This window comes from Ahaetulla prasina, chromosome 6, assembly GCF_028640845.1.
Source record: "Ahaetulla prasina isolate Xishuangbanna chromosome 6, ASM2864084v1, whole genome shotgun sequence".
NCBI classification, from domain to species: domain Eukaryota; kingdom Metazoa; phylum Chordata; class Lepidosauria; order Squamata; family Colubridae; genus Ahaetulla; species Ahaetulla prasina.
Genome location: NC_080544.1, coordinates 48,088,542 through 48,115,329, shown reverse-complemented (window position 1 = coordinate 48,115,329; position 26,788 = coordinate 48,088,542). Strand labels below are relative to the sequence as shown.

The following is a 26,788-nucleotide window of genomic DNA, read 5'->3' as shown; positions in this document are numbered from 1 at the left end:
TCCCCCTTCCTCTTTTGCATATAGACAACGCAAAATTTTGTTAAAACACCCATATTATCCCTGTTCAATGTCCTTTACCAAATATATAGATTTTTCTAATCGAATACTACAAAAGGTTCACCGTCCTGTACTAATCCCTGGAGATTGTTTTTCAAGATTTCTTTCCAAATCTGTTGCTCAATATATGGTAAGGGAATGAGAATTGATCAGTTTATGGAAATGCATTGAAATACGCCTACAGAAATGACCTCTCTTGCGTTGCCATTGCATTAGACTTGCAAAATGTTATGCCAGAATATTCTTACATGGTTTTGCTGAAATTATAAATTACCTACATTAAAAAGATTTTTAAAAACAAGCTTCAAAGCAACAAAATTTGAAGAACAAGATACAACGTATAATACAGTAAACTACACTCTTTGCAAGCCTTGGATTGTGCTTTATGCTAGATTCAGACCCAGAAAATGGGAAGCAGCGGTTGAAGTTTGCAACCTAAATGGAAAAGTTCCAAACCATAATTTCCTTTCTGGTTTTCTTCCTACTCTAGTTGAACAAAAGAAAGTCATCTGATTTCTAGATAAAAGATCTGAACACCACTTCTGAACCCAGGAATATTTATCTCCCATACAAATCAGTAATGGTATCTTCCTTGTAGAGTTTGGCTTCACTTCTGTAAAAGAGTCGTCTTTAGTTATTATTTACTTGCTGCAGTTGTATAAGCAACCCATTGACATACATTTCCTGGAAATGTCAGAGCAATAGTTTCTCTGTATACATTTTTGCTGATTTAACAATCGCACATGGCTTGTGTCCAAGATTACTGGTTTATTTAGGAAATAAATTAGTGGATGAAGAACCTTCCTTTGAGATACTAGAATGAACAAAGTGGTGTTTTGCAATTATACAATTTACTTGTACTTTTTAACATTATTATTTACAGCATGTATATCCAAGTCCAATTTAGAAATCTCCTAGAGGGGTTTACATTTAAAAACAAAACTGTTATCTGCAAACCGAGACAGAACATAGAAGAAAAAATGAATAGGGAATGGCAAGAAAATTAGCTGAGTTGAAGGAGAAACTGAGCTCCAGATCCAAAAGCCAGTTTTGCTCACTGAAGAATTTGAAATAGCTGTTTCCTCGGAAACAGAGTTTTCCACCTATAAAATGAATATAAAAATGACCTTGGGAATGCTGTTCTTCCCATAGAGGTGACTATAGCCAGTATAATGTATATGGAATGCATCAGCATATAACTCCCTTACTTCTTATTGAATCTTTGCAGGCTGCTTGGACATAGGAAACTGATGTGCAGCAACCCTTTCCAGAAACTGGGACTTCAAAACCTGGTTCATCACTCATCTATTTTTTCTTAATAAATGTCTTATTTTTTGGGGAAAAAATTTCAACCTACCTTCGAGGTTAAGCATTTTTTGAACTGAGGAAAACATTGATTTACCAGATTTACCTATTTATAACTACTGAAAATAATTCTGGTTCTCTAGAGATGTGATTTGTTATTCCTTTTATAATAATTTATAATTGTTGGTTGCCACCTTTTTATTAAACGTCCTATTTTTAATAGGAAAGTTGTAATTTTATTATTGATGATATACCAACATATGTTTACATGAAGAAACTATTTACTGTAACTTCTTGACACACAGGGAATTTAGCTTCCCTTACTACTGGCCTCTGCGTTAATAAAAGACAATAGTGATTAAACTTCAATATAAGCTGCTCTCAAAGACATGAACAATGGAGGCAAATCTGAATGTTTTCTTATATTTAATGTCTGTTAATGTAGCTTCTTGCCATTTACTTCAACCTCAACTTTTTGAGCTTCCCAAAACAGTCTTAAAGTTGTGTGAGTGCAAAGTGAAAAAATGCAAATCATAAACTCAGTTTCACCTGTTAATGCTGAAGTGCTTTTAATTCTTTACATAATCAATAGAAGATGCTGCTCAATTTGGCAAAGCATTTCTATGTGTATTATTAATTATGATTTATTTTTTACTAATTATGGTTTAGGTTTCAGCTTTAAATTTATACAAATACAATCACTGAAGTAATTGTAACCTTGTCATTCTGATTCATTGATAGTTTAATCAACTAAAATATCTGATTAATTTGACACAACACATCTTAATTGACAGCCATGCTACTACATATTTATTAATTAATGTGAATGTGATTCTCCATCATTTTAGATTTGAATAGGGAAGACAAAATGAATCTTGCAATTTAAAGAACAGATTATCACATTACTTTCCACGTAGTAGGAAAGGTAGTCATCGACTTACAACCATTTGTTTAGTGACTGTTCAAAGTTACAACAGCACTAAAAAAAAAGGGACATATGACCATTGTCATAAGCCATTGTAGCATCCTTTTGACCACATATTCAGAGTTTGGAAATTTGACAACTGGCTCCAATTTATGACAGTTGCAGTGTCAATCAACTTTTGTAACCTTCTGATAAGCAAAGTCAATAGGGAAGCCAGATTCATTTTGCAACCATGTTACTAACTTAACACCTGCAGGGATTCACTTAACTATGGCAAGAATGGTTATAAAATGGAGCAAAACTCATTTAACAAGAAAATAAGTCTCACTTAGCAACAGAAATTATAGGCTCAACTGGGATCGTAAATCAAGGACTACCTGTACAAAGTGCACAAATTTAAGATGTTCAGATTATCAAAACATGAATATTTCAGTAGGCATTCATGAATATATCATATACATTATTTAACTGGCTAAAAAGAAATTAAATATGGTAGATACAACTAGCATTGAAATATTCAAATCAAAACTGTTAAGTTGGATTACACCAATAATAAATATTTATGTCCAAATGTTTCCAATATTTGCAAAATATTTCAAATTGATATACATAGTACCTCCTATTGTCTGTCACATACATTTTTTAAGAAACATATTGCCTAGAATATAGGACTTTAATTAAATGGAGGCATAAACAGTCCTTAGATCAATTTATCCCAATCTGACTTCCTGCAAATGTAGTAGGATTATGGTTTCCAAAATGTGTAGGATGAAAATCTGGTAGGCATTAGATTCAAGAAGGCAAGAAATACCTATTCACTTCTAAGAAGTCATCTGAGTCATTTGAGTAGTTTAGCTACTAAATCTTCCACTGATGTACTTGCATTTGTCCAAAACCTAGATGCTTAGCGTCAAATCTCAATCTGTAGTACCCAGCTGTTACATGTTAATTCATAGGGATCTGCACCTACATATTCTGTCTAAATGTCTCTATCCCCACATTTTGCATCCAGGTCTATATTAATTTTTAATTTTTTGAACAAGAATAGCCTATCCAGCGCAAGACAAAACAGATAATTCAACCAGCTTGCTTTTAGGCACAAATATCCAATGCTGATCATGGAGGCATGAATGTAGTATGGAGCCCAGATATGAAGCACTAGTATATTTGCTTTCCTTGTTTCTATTTCTGACATGATTTTTTTTTTGTTCTCTGATCTTTGTTAAGCTTTTTGAACTGTATTGGCGTCTGTGCCTTATTAGAATTGTTTAAATTGTGATTTCAGTACTTCCATTTTAAAAACTTCCATCCATCTTCATTTTTTTGGTTAAGCTTCTCCTGCCACAGAATTTTAATTTGCAGTTTCTGAGTTTATCAAATGTTCTAGTAAGCAGTCAGCTAAACTCAGTTCCCTTAGAATCAAAAAAGAAACACTGCATAACCACTAAAATTTTTATTATTTCTAGTTCCTCAACTAAGTCCTTCCCATTGATTAGCACTTGGACAAGATGGTCAATTCTCTTGTGCCATTCAATCCTCTGAAGAAACTTGTCCAGAAGACATCAAGAATTTTCTGAAAAAAAATCTGTTTTTGTTTCTCCACTTATTTAAAATTTTCCATACCTCTGCCAAAATTTTGAATTTCTCAGCAACAAGAGATATTTTATTATACCATGCAAACTCTTTTTTTATTGCGTCTATTCCTTTTGAACAAACTGGAGTATAGAAACTGAAGGATACAATACTTGGCCTCACAGGTCTTTTGTACATTATTTGAGGTCCTTCATTAATTTACATTATTTTTCCCCCTTTTGGTTGTTTCTAATAGACAAGAACAGTGGTTGAGAATTCTTGAGGTTCTGTCTTAGTTCCTCAAACTCTGTAGTGGTATAACTGTAGGTGTTAGTTTTACAGCATAATTTGTTCATTAGCAAGAACAGCTAATTTTCAGCTTAATCAATCTCGCAAATTGTCATTTCCTTTATCCTGAAATACAGCTTATTTTACATGGTGGTAGGTTTAGTCAGCACATATTTGTTATGATTCTTCATTATAAAGTATCATTTCTTAAGTCTATGACTTCTTGTGGGACACAGTTGCATTATCTGCTCTTGTGTATTTTATAGTGTCTTGTATTGTTTGCTTATATCCATCCGAGCAGCTCCAATAGTTTAGAATATCTTTTGTCTCTTTCTTCTGGTTATTATTCTGTATTTGTTCCTTGGTTGTCTTCTTTCAGGAAAATTATTTCCTGATCTGTTGCTGTTGTAGTACAGCTATTTCAATTGATAAAAAGTTTATCTTCTCTTGCTCACTAAACTATGGAATCTTGCTGTTCTCTCCTTTAAAGACTACCATAAGATGCAAATATGTGCCAGTTGTTCTTAGGCTGGATACACAAAAACGTATCACAAACAACTTAATGTAATTATCTGTTAGAATGTCCTTGACAGACAAGAGGAAGAGGCACCATGAACTAGGCAAGAGTCTGATAAGAAGCAACTGAGTCCACAGATGGGAGGGTGCCAGCTCAAAAACCCTTTCTAGTTTCTTGGATTGTAAAGACAATCCATATGTATTTTCAGACTCGTGACATTTTGTGACCCTAAACTTATCATAAAGTAGTGTTAATAGTTATTGTCTCTACTTCTTGACTAAACTACCTCAAAAGGCTGACACTTAGAAATAGCTAGTATAAAGACACAAAATATCCTCTTACTGCTTTTTTAGACTAATGGTAGGCATATACTGTTGACTTAAAAGAAAATTGGTAAGGTACCCCTCTTAAAATCTACTAGCAAACTCCCATTAGATCTCTGTCCATGCACGCTTCAAATTAACATATGGTATTTCTCAGTTTCATTCATTATTTCTTCCATCAATATAAATAACCAAGACAAAATTGTCAGATAAGCACCAGTTTGTAGGAAGGTTGGTAGCCATAGTTTTCTCCTTAACTCATGAGTACCTTTTATCCTCCCATAGAGTTGGGACAAGGAATAAGTGATCTTGCTGTCAAAGATTCACTTTGAATATTGAAATAAATCTCTCAATTTTAAGCCTCACTTAGGATCTTACAGCTCAGAAAGGGAAGCTAACTTTAAAACAAGTATCAAAGAAGCTCTGTTTCTGAAGATTATCAGCACTTGCAGGGTATAACAATCTAATATAACTGTCATATTTAATAGTTAGTGCACTATGGGTCCGAAGGTAAGCAGAACTTTGAAGTATTAAAAAATTAGGCTACTCAATTTTTAAAAATCCACAGCAAGGAAATAGAAATAAGGTTTAAATCCTAAACCTCTCTTACCTTACATGGTAACACATTTTTTGCCATTCACTTATTAAGCTTTGGATGTTAAAGATACCTGCAATCTTATAGTGATCCTAACTTATGTCAGGCTCTTGCTTCCAACCTTTGTTAGCTTCAGCCTAATACTTATCCAGGGTATTTTTTCCTTCCTTCTAGGATGGTTCACACAGCATACCATTTGATATTAATATTTGTTTTTGGCATACAGTGACTGTGTGAATCCAACTTTTATAGTTTAGTATAGTGTATATATCCTATCATTTAAATATATTAAAGATGATTAAAATAAACAAACAATAGCTTATCATGAACAGTAAAACTAGTCTCAATGCAGTTCATGGAAATAGAAAAAACAATGGCATTTTTCCCCTTTCCTGAATCATCCTTGAAAACCCGTATCTTCTGCAGACATGATTACCTTTGTAAAATATATATAATCTACAGAAGTTTTCTCCTAATCACTTTGGCCTTTAATATAAGAGAAAGGCAATTAAATTAATAAGGCATTCAGGACATGTCTGTGGCGAAGAAATTGTTGACATTTTTTAATTGAATTTACAGGAGATTACTGCCTATATCTACAAATGCTACTCTTGGTTATACTGTGATTTCAGGGAGAATCAAATAAGCCAGCAACTCATTGCTGGTTCAACCACAATTCTCTATGTTAAGATGAAAGCAGAATACAGCTGCTATCATTTATTGTATATATAGTCAGTTCTGAAATCTGACCCAAGCATCTTATCTCTTTCTAATATATTACATTATGACTAAGACTTCTAGAGAAGAAAGCTAGAAAGAAAAATTAAGTGTGTGTGCTACTTGCCCAAATAAACAAAACTTACAAATATTTAAAGAGTTAAATTGAACAATAAAGTAGTCCATACAAAGATAAAAAAGCAAATAGTTTGTGAGCCAGAATTACATTTCACATGCAGAACTTGTAAATGAAGCGTGCAACCCAATTCGTTTCATGTTTAACAGCATTGCAATTATCTTTTGTGAAATTAATATTAAAACAAAAATAATTAAACTAAAATAGATTCTTTGCCCCAGCTATTACAGCTGAAAAACAGTGAGGCTTTTGGTTGAGGTTTGTAATCATATTATTATCATTATTATTTTTGTACTTCAATTTTCTATAGATGACAAAACATTAATAAACTATGCTTCAGTCTCAAGCATGGAGAAGGAATGCCCCAAGCATAATCAAGTATAAAATACTATCACACATACTAACGTATATAATTTCATTGGCATTATCAATATTTGAAATGTGATTTAAAAAAACAGCAAAATGAAGCACAATTTCTTTCTAAATGTTTTGACATTTCTTTCTTGCCATAAACTACTCTTTAACCTCATACACAGTCCACATATTTCCATTAATTTTGTACTTCTACTAGTGTATTTCCATATTCATAATTCCTGCAAAAAATTATTTTCAAGACAGCCAAGACAAAAATGCCTCTGTAGCATAATCTCAGTGTTGAATTGTTATGAGAGTTGTCCATATTGTTTTATTACTGAGATTTTTTTTAAAGATATAGGTATTTAAAGATGTAGGTATTATAAGGTAATTTTGCAGCAATTGAAAATAGATCCCTTAATTTTAAATGGAAAAACACACTATAAAAAGTCCAGGAAGCACTTTTTGAAGACAAAAGTCCTAGCCAAATAGCTACTGTAAAGTATCTTGATCTGATCTATCAATGGATTGGGTACATAAAGTAATATGATTAATTCAATTCACACAGCAGTTAAAACAAGATGTTTTCGGAAAGTCTCTGTTAGACAAAACTTTATGAGTGTTTCAAAGTCTGGGGCGCGATGGATCAGTGGTTAAAGACATTGAGCATGTCAGCTGGAAAGCTGATGGCCCAGTTTCAAGACCCGAGCGCTGCACAACAGGGTGAACTCCCTTTACCTGCCCCACACAGCACTTGTAAAGAATGCAGATGCAAGTAGATAAATAGGTACTACTTTAGTAGGGAGGGAACAGTATTCCATGCGCCTTGGCATATAGTCATGCTGACCACATGACCATGGGAATATCTTCAGACAACACTGACTCCTTTGGCTAAGAAACAGAGATGAGTACTGCCCGCTAGAGTCAGACACGAGTGGACAGAGGAAATCTTTGCCTTTTATTATCTCTACTTTCAAACTTGCTTTACTTTTTAATTCTACATTTGTCACCCACCCCTACCAAATGATTTACAAGTATTCTTTAAAAAAATTAGAGGCAATTTGCAAGAACTAACAAATTGTTCAGTCTTTCAAGGGCTGTCATATCCTTGATCATTGTATCTAAAAGCAAGCACTGGCAAGAAACAAGTCACTGAAGCAACCAAAGGTAAGTTTAATCTAATAGGATTCTATACTATTCAAGCTTCTAAATGCATCTGTGTTAGCCACAAAGATTATTCCTGAGTACTGATTTACTTTGATTGTAGTCTCAATATGATCTATGTATTGCTGTTATCTGGATTGTATTCAAATATGTGGATACAATCATGTATTATAAATTATAGAAGCTCGTTTTGCTGCAGTCTGAGGATCAGGTGAATTTTCTTCCTGCTCTTCAGTTTCCTTCAATTTAAGAAACATATCTGATTTCAAGAAGCGGTTGTAGCTGTCATATTTCATGAGGTTGAAAATCTGTATGGAAAAGGAAAAAAATGCAATCTATTTGAAACTAAGCATCAAACAACAAGAAAGGTTTTGCAGATGAGCTCCCCAATTAGTCAACAATAAATCTGTTTTCAAAATGCTAAAATGCTGTTGCCCTAGCAGGCTTTTCCCAATTAGTGGTTCCCTTCAGGTATGTGAAATTGATTTTCCAGAATTCATATCCACCATTAATTCTACACAGAATCTTGAGAGTTGAATTCCACATAACTTGTGGAATCTAAAAACAAGCAGAACAGTTATAGATTATGCTTTTCAAACATGGCAAATAAAGTGATAGTTGAAGGATGTGTCAAAAGACTACATGACAGACTACTTTTCTAACCAAGTAAACTATCCAGTTTATATGGTGGTTTATTGACAAACATTTTCTTATGACACTTTTTTAAAGGATGTCATCAATTCTGCCTGTCACTTTTTTGGTCTTTCCTCTGAACTCATTCATTCGTCAAGTTTAAAGACCAGTCATAAGTCTAATTTTTCAACATCATTGTAAATTTGAGTGGTCACTGAAATAGCGGTCAGTAAGTGAGGACTATCTTCTTTCTCCATATCATTATATTTTTGTCATCATTTCTGTAGCAATCGCTCTCTTAAATGATTTTTTCTTCATATACAGGGTTTTTCTCTTCATTATTGCACCCAGCAATCTTTTCCATATTTCCCATTACTGTTATTCCATAAAGTTTAATGTGCGCTACATAAATTACTGATGGATTACTCAGGATACTGAATACAATATATAATGCTATAATCTCACCTGATTATGTTATTGCTATTAATTCTCAAAGAAACTTTGGAGTTTCTTAGGAGCCCACATAAAGATGGTTATCTTACACCATATATTGCTGCTGCAAAAATGTCAAAACAATGTATTCCTAAATAGAATTATTTATAGACAAGATAAGCCAAATGGACATTTTATTTTTTTAGCACATAATCAGTGGATTTAATCTCACAGTAAATCCACTAACTTCATTATGTTTAGCATCTAATTATTCTTAGATCTCAATCTTAGCATACTGTTGCATCCTGGAATGATGAGCAACTGACAACATTAATGCAACCTACTGGAAAGTCAAAATCTGTCAATGATGAAAAAGATGCACCAAAATCAAGGCCCACAGATAATTTATTATGCAAACTACATTAATTACTTGAGGAAGTTATCATATTATTCTAAGCATTTCCTTACTCATTTGATGCATGATATTTGAACATTCTTGAACAATAATCTTTTAGAAGAGAATATTTGTAACTCAGAGAAGTACTGTGAGGTTCTGCCACAAATACTGACAGGGCAAACCATTAGTATATACATAGAGAGTAGCCTCACTCCCTTTTAGCACTGATGAAGTTACCTAGTTCAGAAATGAAGTCTGCAAGAAAACAAGCAAGCTTCGAGAGCATCACGGACCTAGCAATAATATTCTTTGAAAAACAAAAACGGCACGACTGAAGAACTGGTTGCGGCCTGGGAACGGGCCGCGGCTGGGGCTTTGGACCGTGTTGTGCCTTTGCGGCCTCTGACCCGGCGTAGATCTCAATTGGCTCCCTGGTTTTCTGAGGAGCTGAGAGAGATGAGAAGAACGCCGGAGAAGACGCCTAGAGAGTACTTGGAGGTCTAGCCGTTCCGAGGCTGATTGGACACTAGTGAGGTCTTTTACTAAGACCTACCTAGTGGCAATGAGGGAGGCGAAACGTTCTTACGTTTCCACCCTCATTGCATCGGCAGATAACCGCCCGGCCGCCTTGTTTCGGGTGACCCGTTCCCTCCTTCATCAAGACAGACGGGATGACCCCTTAAAGGGATGAGCTGAGGGGTTTAACGGTTATCTATACGATAAAATCGTTCAACTTCGGGATAGTTTGGACCAAGATTGCGATGATCCAACCGAGATGACAGAGATGCGTCTTGTTGAGGTTATTTGGGATGAGTTTGATTCTGTGGCTCTCGAGGACGTGGACAGGTTGCTGGGGAGGTTACATGCAACTACATGTTTACTGGACCCGTGCCCCTCCTGGCTGGTGTTGGCCACTCAGGATGTGACACGAGGCTGGCTCCCGGGTATTATAAATGCTTCTTTGATGGAAGGGATCTTTCCCGCCGCGTTGAAAGAGGCGGTGGTGAGACCCCTCCTCAAGAAGCCTTCCCTGGACCCAGCTATTTTGGGTAATTATCGTCCAGTCTCCAACCTTCGCTTTGTGGCGAAGGTTGTAGAGAGTGTGGTGGCACGGCAGTTCCCTCAGTACCTGGAGGAAGCTGTCTATCTAGACCCATTCCAGTCCGGCTTCCGGCCCGGGAATAGCACGGAGACAGCTTTGGTCGCGTTGGTGGATGACCTCTGGAGGGCCAGGGATAGGGGTTGCTCCTCTGCTCTGGTCCTGTTGGATCTCTCATCGGCTTTTGATACCATCGACCATGGTATCCTGCTGCGCCGGTTGGAGGGGTTAGGAGTGGGAGGCACCGTTTAACAGTGGTTCTCTTTCTACCTCTCCGACCGGTCGCAGACGGTGTTGACAGGGGGGCAGAGATCGGCCGCGAGGCGCCTCACTTGTGGGGTGCCGCAGGGGTCGATTCTCTCGCCTCTCCTGTTCAACATCTACATGAAGCCGTTGGGCGAGGTCATCAGTGGCTTTGGGGTGAGTTATCATCTGTACGCTGATGATACCCAGCTGTACTTCTCCACCCCAGGCCACCCCAGCGAAGCTGTCGAAGTGCTGTCCCGTTGTTTGGAGGCCGTACGGGTCTGGATGGGGAGAAACAGACTCAGACTCAATCCATCCAAGACGGAGTGGCTGTGGATGCCGGCATCCCGGTACAATCAGCTGCAACCACGGCTGACTGTTGGGAGCGAGTCACTGGCCCCAACGGAAAGGGTGCGCAACTTGGGCGTTCTCCTGGATGGACGGCTGTCGTTTGAAGATCACTTGACGGCCGTCTCCAGGAGAGCTTTTTACCAGGTTCGCCTGGTCCGCCAGTTGCGCCCCTTTCTGGACCGGGATGCCTTATGCACGGTCACTCATGCTCTCGTCACTTCTCGCCTGGATTATTGCAATGCTCTCTACATGGGGCTACCCCTGAAGTGCATTCGGAGACTTCAGTTAGTCCAGAATGCAGCTGCGCGGGTGATTGAGGGAGTACCACGTTGCTCCCGGGTAACACCACTCCTGCGCAGTCTGCACTGGCTACCTGTGGTCTTCCGGGTGCGCTTCAAGGTTTTGGTTACCACCTTCAAAACGCTCCATGGCTTAGGGCCCGAGTACTTACGGAACCGCCTGCTGCTTCCACATGCCTCCCACCGACCCGTACGCTCTCACAGAGAGGGTCTTCTCAGGGTGCCGTCCGCCAAGCAGTGTCGGCTGGCGGCCCCCAGGGGAAGGTCCTTCTCTGTGGGAGCACCTACCCTCTGGAACGAACTTCCCCCCCGGTTTACGCCAATTGCCTGACCTTCGGACCTTTCGCCGGGACTGAAAACTTATTTATTTATCCAAGCGGGACTGGCCTGATTTTTAAATTCTAAATTTTAAATTTTAAATTCTTAATTGTAATTTTATTGGGTATTTTAAATGGTCAATTGGACGGTTTTAATTTCGGCCTTTTATTGAATAAGTTTTTTAATTGTTATTTTAGTATGTATATTAATTGTTTTAAATGAAGGCTGTACACCACCCTGAGTCCTTCGGGAGAAGGGCGGTATAAAAGTTTAATTAATTAAATAAATAAATAAATAAATATGAATGCACCTATATTAAGTAAGAACAGTATACAAAATAAGAAGCCATTATGGCTTTTTCAAAAAGCCACGGATAGAGTTAGAGTTATTTCAGAATACAACCATTGTGGTATATTCGGCAAAATCATATGTTAAAGTATTTGGGAAATGCTGGCAGCAGTAAAAATTTGTTTTTAAATAGTCATCTACTGTAAAGAATTTCCTACATAAAGAATATTATACACCAGTTATGCAAGAGAATATTCAGGCTATGAGCCCTTCAAACTGAGTGCCCTGACACCATCAACAGGCTGTTTATTTATTTATTGGTATACATTTAAAATCCACTATTAGGCATGCGTCATTATGATTTAAGGTTTGGATATAATGTAATTGGTCATTTTTAAAACATACCACACATTAGTTTTTTCCTATTACTAAGACTGTGCCGAGACAGGAAGTATAATTCTTTCACATGCTCATTAGTGGCCTGCCAAGTTTGTTTGTTTGTTTCCCACTTTTATAAATAACTGAAGATGGCAACATATCTAATATTCCTTCCTCCTATTTTCCCGAGAAGGCAACTCAGGGTTAGAAACCAGGAGACCGTAAATTCAAGTCCCACCTTAGGCATGAAAACCGCTGAGTGATTTTGGGCCAGTCATTTTCTCTCAATCTATTAATTTTCACAGAAACTTTGGCCATAATAAGGAGTCCACATGAAGATAGTTATCTTATACCATATATTGCTGCTGCAAAAATGCCAAAACAACAGAATTATTTATACACAAGATAAACCAAATGGACATTTTATTTTATTAGTACATAATCAGTGGACTTAATCTCACAGTAAATCCACTAACTTTGTTATGTTTAGCATCTAATTGTTCTTAGATCTCAATCTTAGCATACTGTTGCATCCTGGAATGATGAGCAACTGACAACATTAATGCAACCTACTGGAAAGTCAAAATCTGTCAATGATGAAAAAGATGCACCAAAATCAAGGCCCACAGATAATTTATTATGCAAACTACATTAATTGTTTGAAGATGTTATCATATTATTCTAAACATTTCCTTACTCATTTGATGCATGATATTCGAACATTCTTGAACAATAATCTTTTAGAAGAGAATATTTGTAGCTCAGAGAATTACTGTGAGGTTCTGCCACAAATACTGACAGGGCAAACCATTAATATATACATAGAGAGTAACCCCACTCCTTTTTAGCACTGATGAAATTACCAATTCGGAAATGAAGTCTGCAAGAAAACAAGCAAGCTTTGAGAGCACCAGGACCTCACAATAATATTCTTTGAAAAATAATATTAATTAATGGAACATACTGCAATAGGCCTATGGGGCCTGACTTTTGGTATACCCAGTACAAGCCTGGATGTACTGAAAAAGTCCCACCTTAGGCATGAAAACCACTGAGTGATTTTGGGCCAGTCATTTTCTCTCAGTCCAACGGACAGATTCACAAAATCACCTAGCCAGCTTTCATGTTAAGGTTGGACTATAATTTGAGATTTCCTGGTTTCTAGCCTAGTGCCTTAACTACTAGGCCAGATAGGTTCTCACAGTTAGCTGTAAAATTAGCCAGGCTTGCTCCTTTTCTCTGCCCACAAGATGTTGAATGGATTGGAGAGTTATTGATAAACAGAATGTGACAAGACATAATGGAGTGTGTGGGGGGGGGGGGAGGAAGGGAGGACAAGACAGAATACAACCCATATCTAAGTATCTGAAGCAGAATAGATCTAGGTTTAGAGAAAGAAAAGATGGGACAGTGTGGAAGAAGTGTGGTGATTTTGAGTCAGTGGAAACATTAACATGTAAACAGTGATAATATGCATTCAGCAAAGTAGCTGAATTTCGCCGTGAGCTAAATACATACTTATTTATTCAAGCGGGACTGGCTTAATAGTTTTATTAAATTTTAATTGGGGTTTTATTGTTTTAGGGTTTTAAAATTTTTAAATTTTTAATGTCGGCCTTTTTGTAATATGCTCTGTTTTAAATTTTTGTTTTAATTGTATATATATTGAGTTTTTATCTTTTGGCTGTACACCGCCCTGAGTCCTTCGGGAGAAGGGCGGTATAAAAATCTAATAAATAAATAAATAAATAAATAAAAAGTATCATGTGGCCAAAAATAGGACTGCAGTAATTTATATATATTTATATATTAAATGCACAAATAAATAGAAAGCAATGTCGGCCAGATTCTTCCAAAAAGAAAAGCATCAAAGTTTTAAAAGATAGGACAGCAACTTTTGAATATTCATTGTGTATATGCATTGCCCCAGCCATTGAAAATATTGCTCATATTTTGTTTGACTGTCAAGAACATGTCCTTTTTGCATTTAGATATTTAACATCCCTACTTGAAAGAACCCACTGGTTTCTGAGCTCTAATGTATACATCATAGCAGAACTGCTAAGTTTGTAGTAAAGGCAGCTGAGATAAAAATCCATTATATCAAACAGATTGGGGTATTCTGTAAAGGTGATGTCTTTATCTGAATGTTGATTCTTCATATGTACAAAATATGTATTTTATTGCTGTATTTTCTTTTATCTATTTTATCCTGGAATTAGATCTTGTATCTGATTTTTGTTGTATTTTTAATACGGTTGTAGGATTAATCAGTTAATAAACTATCTATCTATAGAATATACTTTTGCCATGCCTAACCAGCAATTATTTTTTTTAAAAACCAAATTCAAACAAATTGTTCAGTGTATGTCATTAAATACAGTGTTTGAAATAAAAGAAAGATGTACTTTACAAAGTAAGCATGCATTAATTTCAAATTATTTCTGAGTTATTTATTTATTTGGCCATTTGTATATTACCTTTATTATTATTACAAATAACTCAAGGTGACAAACATATCCAACACACCTTCCTCTTCCTATTTTCCACACAACCACCACCCTGTGAGATAAGTTGGACTAAGAAAGAGTGACTGGCCCAAGGTCATCCAGCTGGCTTTCATGGCTAGGGTGGAACTTGAACTCATGGTCTCTTGCTTTCTAGATTGTTGCCTTAACCACTAGACCAAATGTTAAGTCAATTGAAATCATAAATATATTCTTTCCTAAGCATTTTTCACTTCTCAATTTATTTTCTTAAATGTTAGGTAACCTGTTCAGCAAAAAACATTGATCCTGAAGCTTTTTCTAACTCTATGATCCTGTCCTGCAGCCAGGAGTTCGTTGTTCATCTTTCACAAGTTAATTAAGGAAGTTTCAGAATTTTACCTGATCTTGAAGTTTCTGAAACATCAGAGGGTGAGGTTTTTCCAGTATTGATTCATCCAAACGCGATTGTCCTTCTACATTGACTTGATAAGAAGCTTTATTTGACAAGAAATGCTTGTAAATTTCATTTGCCTTTGCTTTCATCTATGAAGAGAAAGACATCTTCACTAAGCACAGATGTCATTTCCCAATATTGCCAATCTCAAAAACATTTTGTATTAACTGAATACTATTGTATTTAAGCAAGAAAAGAATGCCTAATTTTTCTCCTGAAATCTCCCTGTCTCACACACATCCTGTTTCAGATAATCTTTTCAATACTAACAGGAAAAGTGTAGAAAAGAGAACTGTATTCTATGATTAGAACACTATTCTAGAAATAAACCTAACTATGAACTGTAATCATTGTTATATTCTACAACACTAATTATAGGCTGTGATGGTTGGGGTTTATGAATCTTGTAAGCCAAGTTCCACATTTATTATGATCTATCTTTGCATTCAGAAAAGTCATTTGAAACGTCCCAATTTTTGTGTATAGATGATTCCTTGACTAAAAAGGATGCAGCCGATTCATCAAATAGCTTTTGTTTCAACAAAGATTATTAGATGGTAAGAAAAACATAAGGATTAAAGTAGCGAGTCAAATTTTGTATCCTATTGGAATCCACATGACTCATAATTGTCCTTTGTAGAGTTAACAAAAAACAATGACAACAGAAGTTGAATATGTAGTGGTATGTTGTAGTTATGGAATCAGATTAATATTCATCTTGCTTCTTGATATGGGCAGTTCTGAAATCAGTACTTTATCTAAAACTTGATGAACCAGATTGCTGTTCTTTATATTCCTACTCTTATCATACATCTTCATCTTTTATGAGACCATCTTGTCATGCAAGCCTTCACATGCGAGTTTCTAGAAAATTAGTGTATACTTCAACAAATTTCATGTCGCTGCTCACTGGTACCAAGACATTTAGACCTCATTCATCTAGGCCAGGTTTCTTAACCTTGGCAATGTTAAGTTATGTGCGCTTCAACTTTCAGCATATTGGAAACTGAACTGAAACCCACACTTCTTAAAGTTGAGAAACCCTACTTTAGGCAGCATTTCCAAAGTAATGATTTTTTTTTATTTTAAAAACAACTTACACTTGTTATTTTTTTATAGGATTATATAGTAAAAACTGAATTGGCAAAAATATGAAGTTAATACTTTATATTTCAGTTTATTTTCCAGAGAAATAGAAGATAAAATTGAGTTTACCTATTCTCTTCTTAAATCAGACAGCATTGGTCAAAAGAGAAGGAAAAAAAATAGTAAGAAAATTCTAGAAAAACATAGTTTTAAAGTCATTTTAACATATAATCCAGTAAACAAGTAACAAAAAAAAATCCTTAATGAACCACCATAATTTCAATAATCATCAATAAGTTTTTGGGATTTCTTGATCACTTCCCACCTGAATCAGTTTTGTGTGCTGTAACTATAATAGATGTTGATTGCATTGTTTTCTACGTATATTCATATCAAGTGAAGTTCATCTGCATTCTGCTTGATTTTGGAGTCAATACCTGTTTTTCATCTTGTATCTTCTTAAACTCTTCGCAAGCTTGCCAGAATAAAACATTTTCTTCACTAAATTCTCTCTTTAAAAAGTCCTGATAGGGGAAAAAGGAGCTTTTAAAATAAAGTACCATAAATTAGTAGCCAGGCTTTATTAATTTCATTTAAAGTCTTCACATAAAGAACAAAAGTATTTTCTGATATCCTTGCAAATTAAATTGTAAATTCTTAAACAATTCTCAGAGCCTCTTCAAAGGTTGCTATCAGATCGCAACTGTTAATATAGCATTACTGGGAAAAATGGAATCAAGAGAGAGTATTCATATTAATAATTTATTTTGTTCTGGAACACCTTCCTTTATTTAAACTTTATTGTTATTCATAACCACATTTATAAGGCTGCCAAACATATGCAATACCAACTCTAAGCGGCATATAACAACAAAAAATAACTGAGCCAAAAATGTAAAAACATTAAAATGTATACAATATATAAATAGAAAATAGAAAAATGGTAACCAAACACTTAATAAACAATCAAAGGGGAAAGCTTTCACGTGGCTTCTAGTGCCTAGGGACAAAGTCATATTTCAATAGCTTTCCTAAAAGTGAGCAGAGTTAGGGCCATAGTCTATCCGAGGATAAATCTTTCCAGAAAACAAGGGCAATTCCAAAAAAAAAAAGTACAACTAATCATTGTCTCTTTCACATTTTCTTCTTCTATTTTAAATCTTAATAGAAAGTTGTACATTTTAGTAATCATTTTCTCTCCTGTTCCTAATAGTATTTTGTCAAGTTCCAATTGTTCTCCATAGATGCCATATTGTTCCCTATCTTTTTTATATTTTGTTCTAATTTGCAGGTAAGGCCACCAGTCAATTTTTATTCCTTGATTTTGCTCTGATTTTAAATTTCCTTGTTCATCTAGTAATTCCAAATACCTTACTGCTTTGTTTATATCTAATACATTTGAATAAATTATTGCCTCCATTGTTGAAATCCAAATTGGAACTTTCATATAATGGTTTCTTTTTAATTTTATCCCAAATATTTATCAAAGCCTTTTGCATTAGATGTCTCTGAAAGTATGTATGAGTTTTATTTTTTCCTTCCCACAAAGGCGCATGCCATCCCAATCGAAGGTCGTGGCCCTCTAGAGTTAATACCCTCTTGTTATTTAATTGGACCCAATCTTTAAGCCATGTTGCTGCTGCCACTTGATAGTATAATTCCCAATCCCGAAAGCCAAAGCCTCCTTTGGTTCTAGAGTCCTATAAAAGTTTTAGCTTTATTCGGGCTTTTTCCCCCAACCAAATGAATTTACCTATTATTTTATTTAGTTGATCAAAAAATATTTTCCCCAATCTTATTGGTATTGTTTGGAAGAGATAGAACATTGGGTAGTAAGTTCATTTTTATTGCGGCGATTCTACCGATTAAAGATATCTGTAATTTTGCCCAATTGTCTGAATCTTTTTGCTGCTGTACCAATTTATCATAATTATCCTCTTTTACTGTCGAGTACTTAGCTGTTAACCAGATTCCCAGATACTTCACTTTTTTAACAATTTGAATCCCCAGTTTCTCTTCCAATTCCTTATTCTGCATTTTTGAAAGGTTCTTAGTCAACATTTTAGTTTTTTCTTTATTTATTTTGAGCCTGGCCACTTTACCAAATTCTTCAATTTCCTACACCAGAATGGCTCCCATTTCCAAAGGGTCTTCTATTTATAAAAGCCAGATCATCTGCGAAAGGTTGAACCTTATATTCTTCCTATTTTATTTTCAATTCTTTTATTGTTTGGTTTTGTCTAATTTGTCTCAATAGTATCTCCAATGATAATATAAATAGAAGGTAGTACAGGGGATATCCCTGTTTTACCACTTTAGTTATACTAATCTCCTCCATTGTTTCCCCATTTATAATTACTTTCACCAATTGATTTGAATAAATTGCTCTAATCATACCTGTAAATTTTCCCCCACAGTTTATAATTTTTAACTGATTAATAAGAAAGTTCCAATTTGGCTGTATGTCGAGGACGTCCTATATATGTCTTCTGTCCATATATAAGATGACAAGATTTAAAACAAGGAAATGGCAGCATGCTGTCCTTCCTCCTCCACTTTTCTTTGGAGTGCAACCCTCATTGTTATGCAAAAGTCAGGTGCTGATGTTGCCCCAAAGAGTTCTGTACCTGGGTCATAAAAGTTTAGATTATACGTCATAGTATAACTTTGCAGTACAATTTTTTGTAGTCATTTTCATGCAACTTTGAGAAGATGATTAGAATTAGGGTAGAGGGTTAGTAATGGCTTTCAGGCTAAGGCTTCACACTGTTTACATAAGCTTGTACATTTATCTAACACCGCAACTATTATGAATATGAACTTCACACATCTTTCCCTAGACGTCAGTGCCACTAAATACACTCAAGACTCTAAAAATAAATAACTTGCATATTGTTGATTCATGTAATGATGACAAAACCGCTCTAATTGGTTGGGAGTTTGTGCCGTAAATAATACTTAAGGTACCAACCATAAATTTCTTTACACCTTCTCGATCTTCCAGCAAACTTTCCAGTGACTGAGCCCATCTTGTGGTTCCACTGAGGGTCTGATGGCTACTACCTGGCTTGCTGTCATTGTCAGTTATTTCTGAAAAACAAAGTTAATTATGTTTGTGTATTTAAACTTATAGCTGTAGTTTCCATCTGTTAAAAGGCTGTAAGACAGTTCAATTAATTTGAAGTTTTGAAGACGATGAGAACCAACAAACAAATATATTTTGATGTCAATGTCATTTTATCCACAATTAACTACAAATCTCAGGATTCAAGCTCAAAGGGTAGAAACATTAAATATGATATGAATAATGTCTTATATTTCTGTGACTAATCATGTTCCTCTGTTTTATATTAACTATAGCAAAGCTATAAAGCAACACTATATAATATACCAAAATCCTATCCAAATGGGTAAACATGCTAATATGGCATATATAAAAGATTGTGACTTTATTGAATGTGACTAAGATATCATTTTTTCCAACTTTATAAAGTAGGTAGAACTTTTTCAAGGAGCTTTAAAAAGGCAATAGTGTTAGATATTAAATATTTTCCTTATAAACAAGTTAGAATATTTCCTAAAAGAGAATTGCATAACAGAACACATCCATATGTTTTAAATATGTTATCTATTTGGAAGAAAACATATTTTATATTAAAATACTGAATTTTAAAGAAATTTGCACACTAAAATATATAAAAAGTTTCAAATTAAAGGAAAAAGACTGTTTTATTGTTATCATTCTAGAATTTACTGGGTTAAAAATATTTGAAAGCAAAACAAAAATTCTTATATTTTATTTGAATGTTGTAGAAATAACTACTAAATTGGGTCAAACCAAAAAAATACAACAGCATAATTTTTACAATTACAACTTCCCAGCATGACCTTACCCTTCCCATTTTCCCTGAATATGTGCCTTTAACATTTTGAAAAAACCGTTCATTCTCAGACTTCATTTGACTATTATGAATTACCTCTGACGTTTTTAGAATTCATTTCTGTAGCTATTTTGTACTACCCTAGATTTTTAATACTATGTGCGATCAAGTTGGTGTTGACTCTTCGTGACCATATAGAATGCATGCTTTGGCTAAAAGTCAGTCAACTAATCAACAGTAGTTCCAACAAAAGGGAATTCTAGAGTTTGATGTCACTATGAAGAAGACCCTAGCCAGCCCCTGCCAACTCTACGTTCTTCCCAATTCTCTGATTCTGTTAAAACAGAACTGAAACTCCCAAAGTGCTTTTTCAAAAAGCAACTGGACTTTCTTGGTTTTTTTCCCTTAAAATGTTTCGCTTCTTATCTAATTAAGAAACTCCAGTTGCCTTTTGAGAAAGCACCTTTGGGACAATCATGACCTGAATGATTGTGAATCTCCATAGACACAGAACTGAAGTATTCTTGTCAAAGATGACTAGCCACATCTAACATTTGTAAGGCTTGGGCTACCACAACAGAACTGAGAAAAAAATCTGGATAATCATTAAATGGTAGCAAAGAGATATGAAAAACACCAGTGCTTTTCCATTCTTATTGCACCTTGGATAGTTTTCTGGCAACCCCGTTTAAGACCTCCTGATTATTTCCTTTGCTTTTCTATTGAACAGTTACTGAATGCCAAGAACTGTAATTCAATGAAATGGTTCATGTTTTTATTTAGATCTAGCTTTTAATTTTCTGAGGGAAATGTCCATCGTCCATTTTTTGAGGAATTGTCCAGTTTTTGTTTAATCTCAGAAAAAAAATCCTTTTTTTTTGGAAGGCAGCAATTATTTAGGAAAAAACTGCAGCCATAACTATGGGAAAGAACATTTTACTAGATGTACATTAGCTTGTTTTTACTAAAATGACAAATGTTTGGTTTGTATTTGGGCTTTACGACCGGTTTTTCTTGTTACCTTCTGGGAGAAATCTTTGTGGTATCCGAAGCAGAACATCCAAATTCGGTCATAGTTTTGTTTCATATAGTATCAGCCTTGTAAATTCTCAAGCTTTCTCTTTCTGATATGTATTCACGATGGACAACAAGATCTTGAAGGCCTTTGAGAATGTCAAAAAAGGGATGGCGCTAATCTAATTTTGATGGAGGAAGGGAAACAGTCTATCATAAATTAACCTATTAGATTCCTCTGCTGCTTTATTAAACCAGATTCTTAGTAGCTCATAATCAGAGTAAAGTCCGAAGAATTAATATAATACAATAACAAGGAAATCCTGATGTACTCTTGTTCAGTGAATTATGTTTATTTCTAGATTCAACTGAATCTAAAACTTTTAGAACCCTGGGTAAGAATCCCAGAGTTTCAGAGCTTTCAGCTCGGCGAACTATTTAAATATTTAAGGTATATTTTAGTTGGTTCTCTGTTAATTGAAAGGCACTCTGCAGTTATTCTGCCTATCTTTTCTCGTCCTCTCCGCCCGTTTTGTGGTAAGAAATAAAAGAAGCAGTGCAAAAACATGGGCGAGTTCCAAATGGAAAATGTCATCTGAGCTTCCTATTAAATCCTAGGTTTAAGACAGGGTAATCATACAATAAAAACCTCATCTGGAAGCAGTTTTAGCCTATCTTCTCTCATTTTTTCCTCTGCAACATCAGTTAACAAGCAAACAAACAGACAACTAGTAAATACTACTTGTTAGACCCCTAATCAAAAGAATTTGTCTTACTGCTTTCGGTGGAAATGAAATATAGATCCTACTCAATTAACACAAATAGCTTTGTCCCATTGCTTCTATTGTCTAAATAGGTCATTAACTTTATTTAAGTTATAAAACAGACTAGCTACAACTTTTATTATATCATTCCTAACATAACTTGCACATTATTTCACTCTCTATTCACAACTATATCTGTAATTTGCAGAAAAGTGATAACATTGCAGCAACATATATTTATCCAAAACAAATTTCTTATATGTAACATCAATTTACAATCATAGAAACACATTTTATTGCTTGAAATAAACTGAAGCTTGAAAGTAGCAATCCAAGATTAAAATACTTCCAAGAAACAAAGAAACTTTAATTTCCATAGTTGGGTTTCACACACCATTTTTTTAGTAGAATAGAATAGAATAGAATAGAATAGAATAGAATAGAATAGAATAGAATAGAATAGAATAGAATAGAATAGAATTTTTTATTGTGATTGGACACACAAGGAATTTGTCTTGGTGCATACGCTCTCGGTGTACATAAAAGATATGTTCATAAAGAATCATAAGGTACAACACTTAATGATAGTCATAGGGTACAAATAAGCAATCAGGAAGCAATCAATATCAATATAAATCGTTAAGGATACAAGCAACAAAGTTACAGTCATACAGTCATAAGTGGAAGGAGGTGGGTGATGGGAACAATGAGAAGATTAATAGTAGTGCAGACTTAGTAAACAGTTTGACAGTGTTGAGGGAATTATTTGTTTAGCAGAGTGATGGCGTTCGGGGAAAAACTGTTCTTATGTCTAGTTGTTCTGGTGTGCAGTGCTCTGTAGCATCGTTTTGAGGGTAGGAGTTGAAACAGTTTATGTCCAGGATGTGAGGGGTGTGTAAATATTTTCACAGTCCTCTTTTTGACTCATGCAGTATACAGGTCCTCAATGGAAGACAGGTTGGTAGCAATTGTTTTTCTGCAGTTCTAATTATCCTCTGAAGTCTGTGTCTGTCTTGTTGGGTTGCAGAACCGAACCAGACAGTTATAGAGGTGCAGATGACAGACTCAATAATTCCTCTGTAGAACTGTATCAGCAGCTCCTTGGACAGTTTGAGCTTTCTGAGTTGGTGCAGAAAGAACATTCTTTGTTGTCCTTTTTTGATGACATTTTTGATGTTAGCTGTCCATTTTAGATCTTGCGATATGGTAGAAGCTAGAAATTTGAAGGTCTCTACTGTTGATACTGTTTTGTCTAGTATTGTAAGAGGTGGAAGTATGGAAAGGTTTCACCTAAAGTCTACCACCATTTCTACAGTTTTGAGTGTGTTCAGTTCCAGATTGTTCCAGTCGCACCATGAGGCTAGTTGTTCAATCTCCCATCAGACAACCCTTGACTTATGACCAGAATTGGGATTTGATTTCTGGTCATAAATCATTCTGGTTGTTAAGTAAAGGCAACCACATGGACCCAATTTTAAAATTTGGGTGGGGGGCATTTTAAAGCAAATCTGCTGTGTGGTTCAATGAACGTGATGGTCATAAGGCAAACATGTTCTTCCAAATGGCAAAAAATACTGGAAACTGCAAAAATACTGCAATTGTGGTCATGTGATCACAGGATACCATAACCCTTCATAAAGTGAGCCTTTAGCCAAACTCCCAGAATGCAGTCATCCGACCATAGGGGATTAAGACATTTTATGACAACCAAAAGTCTTTTATGAGACATAAAGCATCCTTTCTCAGCTGTGGCAATTTTGAATGGTTGTTAAGCAACTGCTCATAAGTTGATGTCTACCTGTGGCTGCTTCTAAAGTACTTGTTTCCATAACTTGTGTTTTAAATCTGTAGATTTGCTGAAATTACTAATCCAAACATTTTCTTTGGAATTATAGGTTTCAACTTTTAACTAAAAATGTACAGAAATTTATGTGTTATGTATGTGGACAGTAGACGGGAACATTATCAGGCGTGAAGCCTTTGTTTTACAAGAAATAAACCAGGTTAAAATTACATGGTTCTTCCACCAAGCAATACTGATGCATTATGATTCATCTTCAGCACCTTTCAGCTCTAGAAGCCCAAGTGTTGCTAGTGCAACACTTAAGAAGCAACACATAATAAGTTACTGCATTGCTAGAATTTAACTTGATTAAAATAAACTATATAATTTGTCAGATCACTGAATATTTATGGGTAAATTATGTGATTTCAATTATTTCCCAAAAAGATGGTTCGTTTCTAAGTTTGGTATTTGAGAACAGGAAAACCAATCTGGACGTAAAAATTATAGTAAGTGGGAAAAGATTCAGAGAACTGCAATCAGAAGTATCTGAAATAAGGACAGGCTGCAAAATAAATCACTGAGACTAGAGAAAAAAATCGTAGAAGTAATATCCATCTTCATAACTCAAAAAAGTTTTCTGAAAATCCAAGTAAGAATGTAAGTTAAGGTCACTTGCACTGATATATGTTCAACAGACAAAAATGAAGAAATGTCCTGCATACTACAGAAATGGGCAGTAACTTTTTAGAGGCAAAAGGTAAAGTCTCCATCAAACTGAGTGATTTCTGATGATAATTTAGGGTAATAGGTAATGTTTTGCAGCGATACAGAAGTAGCTTGACGTCTTCTTTTAGGAAGCTTTTTTTATTTGCAGTCCAAACTATAGCCCAGAGATTTCCGGTTGCTCTCATCCAAAGCATAGCAAACAAAGTTTAACCTGATTAGTTTAAACGTTAGCTTAAAATTGAGATTAATAAATCTATATTGCTAATGCTGTATGTAAATACTTTCCAAGTAACTACTTCCAGCCAAGGTTACCTTTTTTTTTTTTGGTACAGTGATCATATTCAGCGATCTTCGAACAGAATCATCATGCTAAAATCAAAGCACGAATCATTTCCACCATGTGCATGAAGAATACAATAGTTTATAAACAAAAATATGAAAACCACACTGAGCAGATATTCAGTAAATACTGAATCTAACTTCCAACATCCAATATCATTGTTAAAGGTTCATTGTTTCAAGCTATTCAAAACAAAACATTCATCTTTTACAAAGTTCAATAGATGACCGAATCTTGTGAGTGACTGGACTTTTCACTTTGGGATATGAAACATATTATTTTCCATGTAGGACAGTACTATTCTGTATACGGGATGTGGAACTTGGAGTAATTCCTTCATCTCTAAATATTTTCATACTGCAAAACTGATTTCCATAAAAAGATGGAACTCCAGGATTCGAAAAAAAATAAAAATGAACTGAAGTTGCCGCAACAGGAGGCAGCGTCTGCTCTCTGCTGTGTTATTTTGTATTACCTTTCTGATTCGGGCTGACTATTCAGAGAAATGTAACATTAATGGGATATTTCACCCTGTCTGCAGGAGCAATCCAACCTGTTTCATTCACAAAGAAAAGGGTAGAGTCTCATTTTTATCTTGCATTACTTGCATGCCCCTGAAACCATTTCGGTATCTTTTAAGCATGCAAGACAAGACGGAGCTCTCAGCTCCGAAGTGCGTGCCTCTTTCCCTCCTTCCTTTTTTTCTGACTCGTTCGTACCGGTCTGTCTGAAAATCCCACCCTGCCAAATGGCAAGCGAACCTTCTCAGCCTTCCTCTTTCGGGTGCAAGACTTCCCCTTGCGTTTGCTGACTTCAAGGAGCGAAAAAAAAGCGGGATTAAAAAAAAATAGCAATCATACTTTTGATATATATATCAAAAGTATGATTGCTAGGTATATATATCTAGAAAAATTGAGATAATGAACCAAATGATCAAACTTAACAGCCGGAGAGCCAAGCCCGGGAGGTACCTCCTTTCGGCACAGAAAAAAGCCAAACTGAAAAGCCACCCTGGTCCGAACCCTCCGCTTGCAAGAAAAGTAGCAAACAATCCGCGCTGCAAGGCTGGGACTATCGCGTCTTTTTTCTTAATCCATCACCACACCTCTCTTACTATCCGGGGCATGGCAGTAATTCCCCACCCGCCCTATCGGTCCCTTATACCTGACGGAGGCCGCTTTCTGCTGAGTCTGCTCACCGCCCTGGTGAACATCGCCGGCGGTGAACACCCCGGCGAAGAGTTCGGGGAAAGGAGGCGTATCCCCCTCCCGGTTGAAGCGCGCTCTCGGCAGGCGCCCTCCACCCGCCTCGCCGCTTATGGGAGGCGCCTGGCGCGGCCCTTGGAGCGCAATCGTCTCTGGCGCGCGTCACGCCCGTTCTCATCTCCGCGGGTTGAAGAAGACTGGATTGGAGAGAGTCGCGGCGGACTGAAAACCTCAGCCCGCCTTATATTTGGCGGGAAAGAGCGCTCTTCAGGCTCGGTTCGGTAGCGTTCCGGCCCGCGTTGAACTTTTAGAGGCGCCTTTTCGATTCCAGCCTTCGATAGATCTGGCGGGTCTCCGCTGCTTGTAGAGAGTTTGTGAAAGCGTGAAACGTCTGCACTCTCTTTGAATACGCGTCGTACAGGCCTGAAGGGTTCACGGGATAGCGGGTGGGTTGGACGGCGCGAATCAAAGGCAGGTCGGAACGATTTGCCGAAATGATATGCACGTTTCTTCTGTGTTCTCCGTCTTCTTAGAAGTCACATCGGCTTCATGAAAGCCATACGAAACTGTAAACTTGAGTTGCGAAATAAAAGTAAGCGAAACTGCCTATCGTAAATTAAAATTGCCCCGAAGACAATTAAGTGTGCTC

General features: G+C 36.0%; 1 protein-coding gene across 1 annotated transcript; it reads right to left on the bottom strand.

Moving 5' to 3' along the window:
- Positions 1-823: 823 nt before the first annotated feature.
- RGS10 (regulator of G protein signaling 10) lies at positions 824-26,559 on the bottom strand. Its single transcript, XM_058187495.1, has 5 exons — positions 26,099-26,559; positions 19,395-19,513; positions 16,861-16,947; positions 15,283-15,426; positions 824-8,261 (listed from the first exon to the last, which is right to left on the bottom strand). The coding sequence occupies exons 1-5, from the start codon at positions 26,145-26,147 to the stop codon at positions 8,115-8,117; spliced, it is 546 nt and encodes a 181-aa protein (XP_058043478.1). The 5' UTR covers positions 26,148-26,559; the 3' UTR covers positions 824-8,114.
- Between the last annotated feature and the right edge of the window lie 229 nt (positions 26,560-26,788).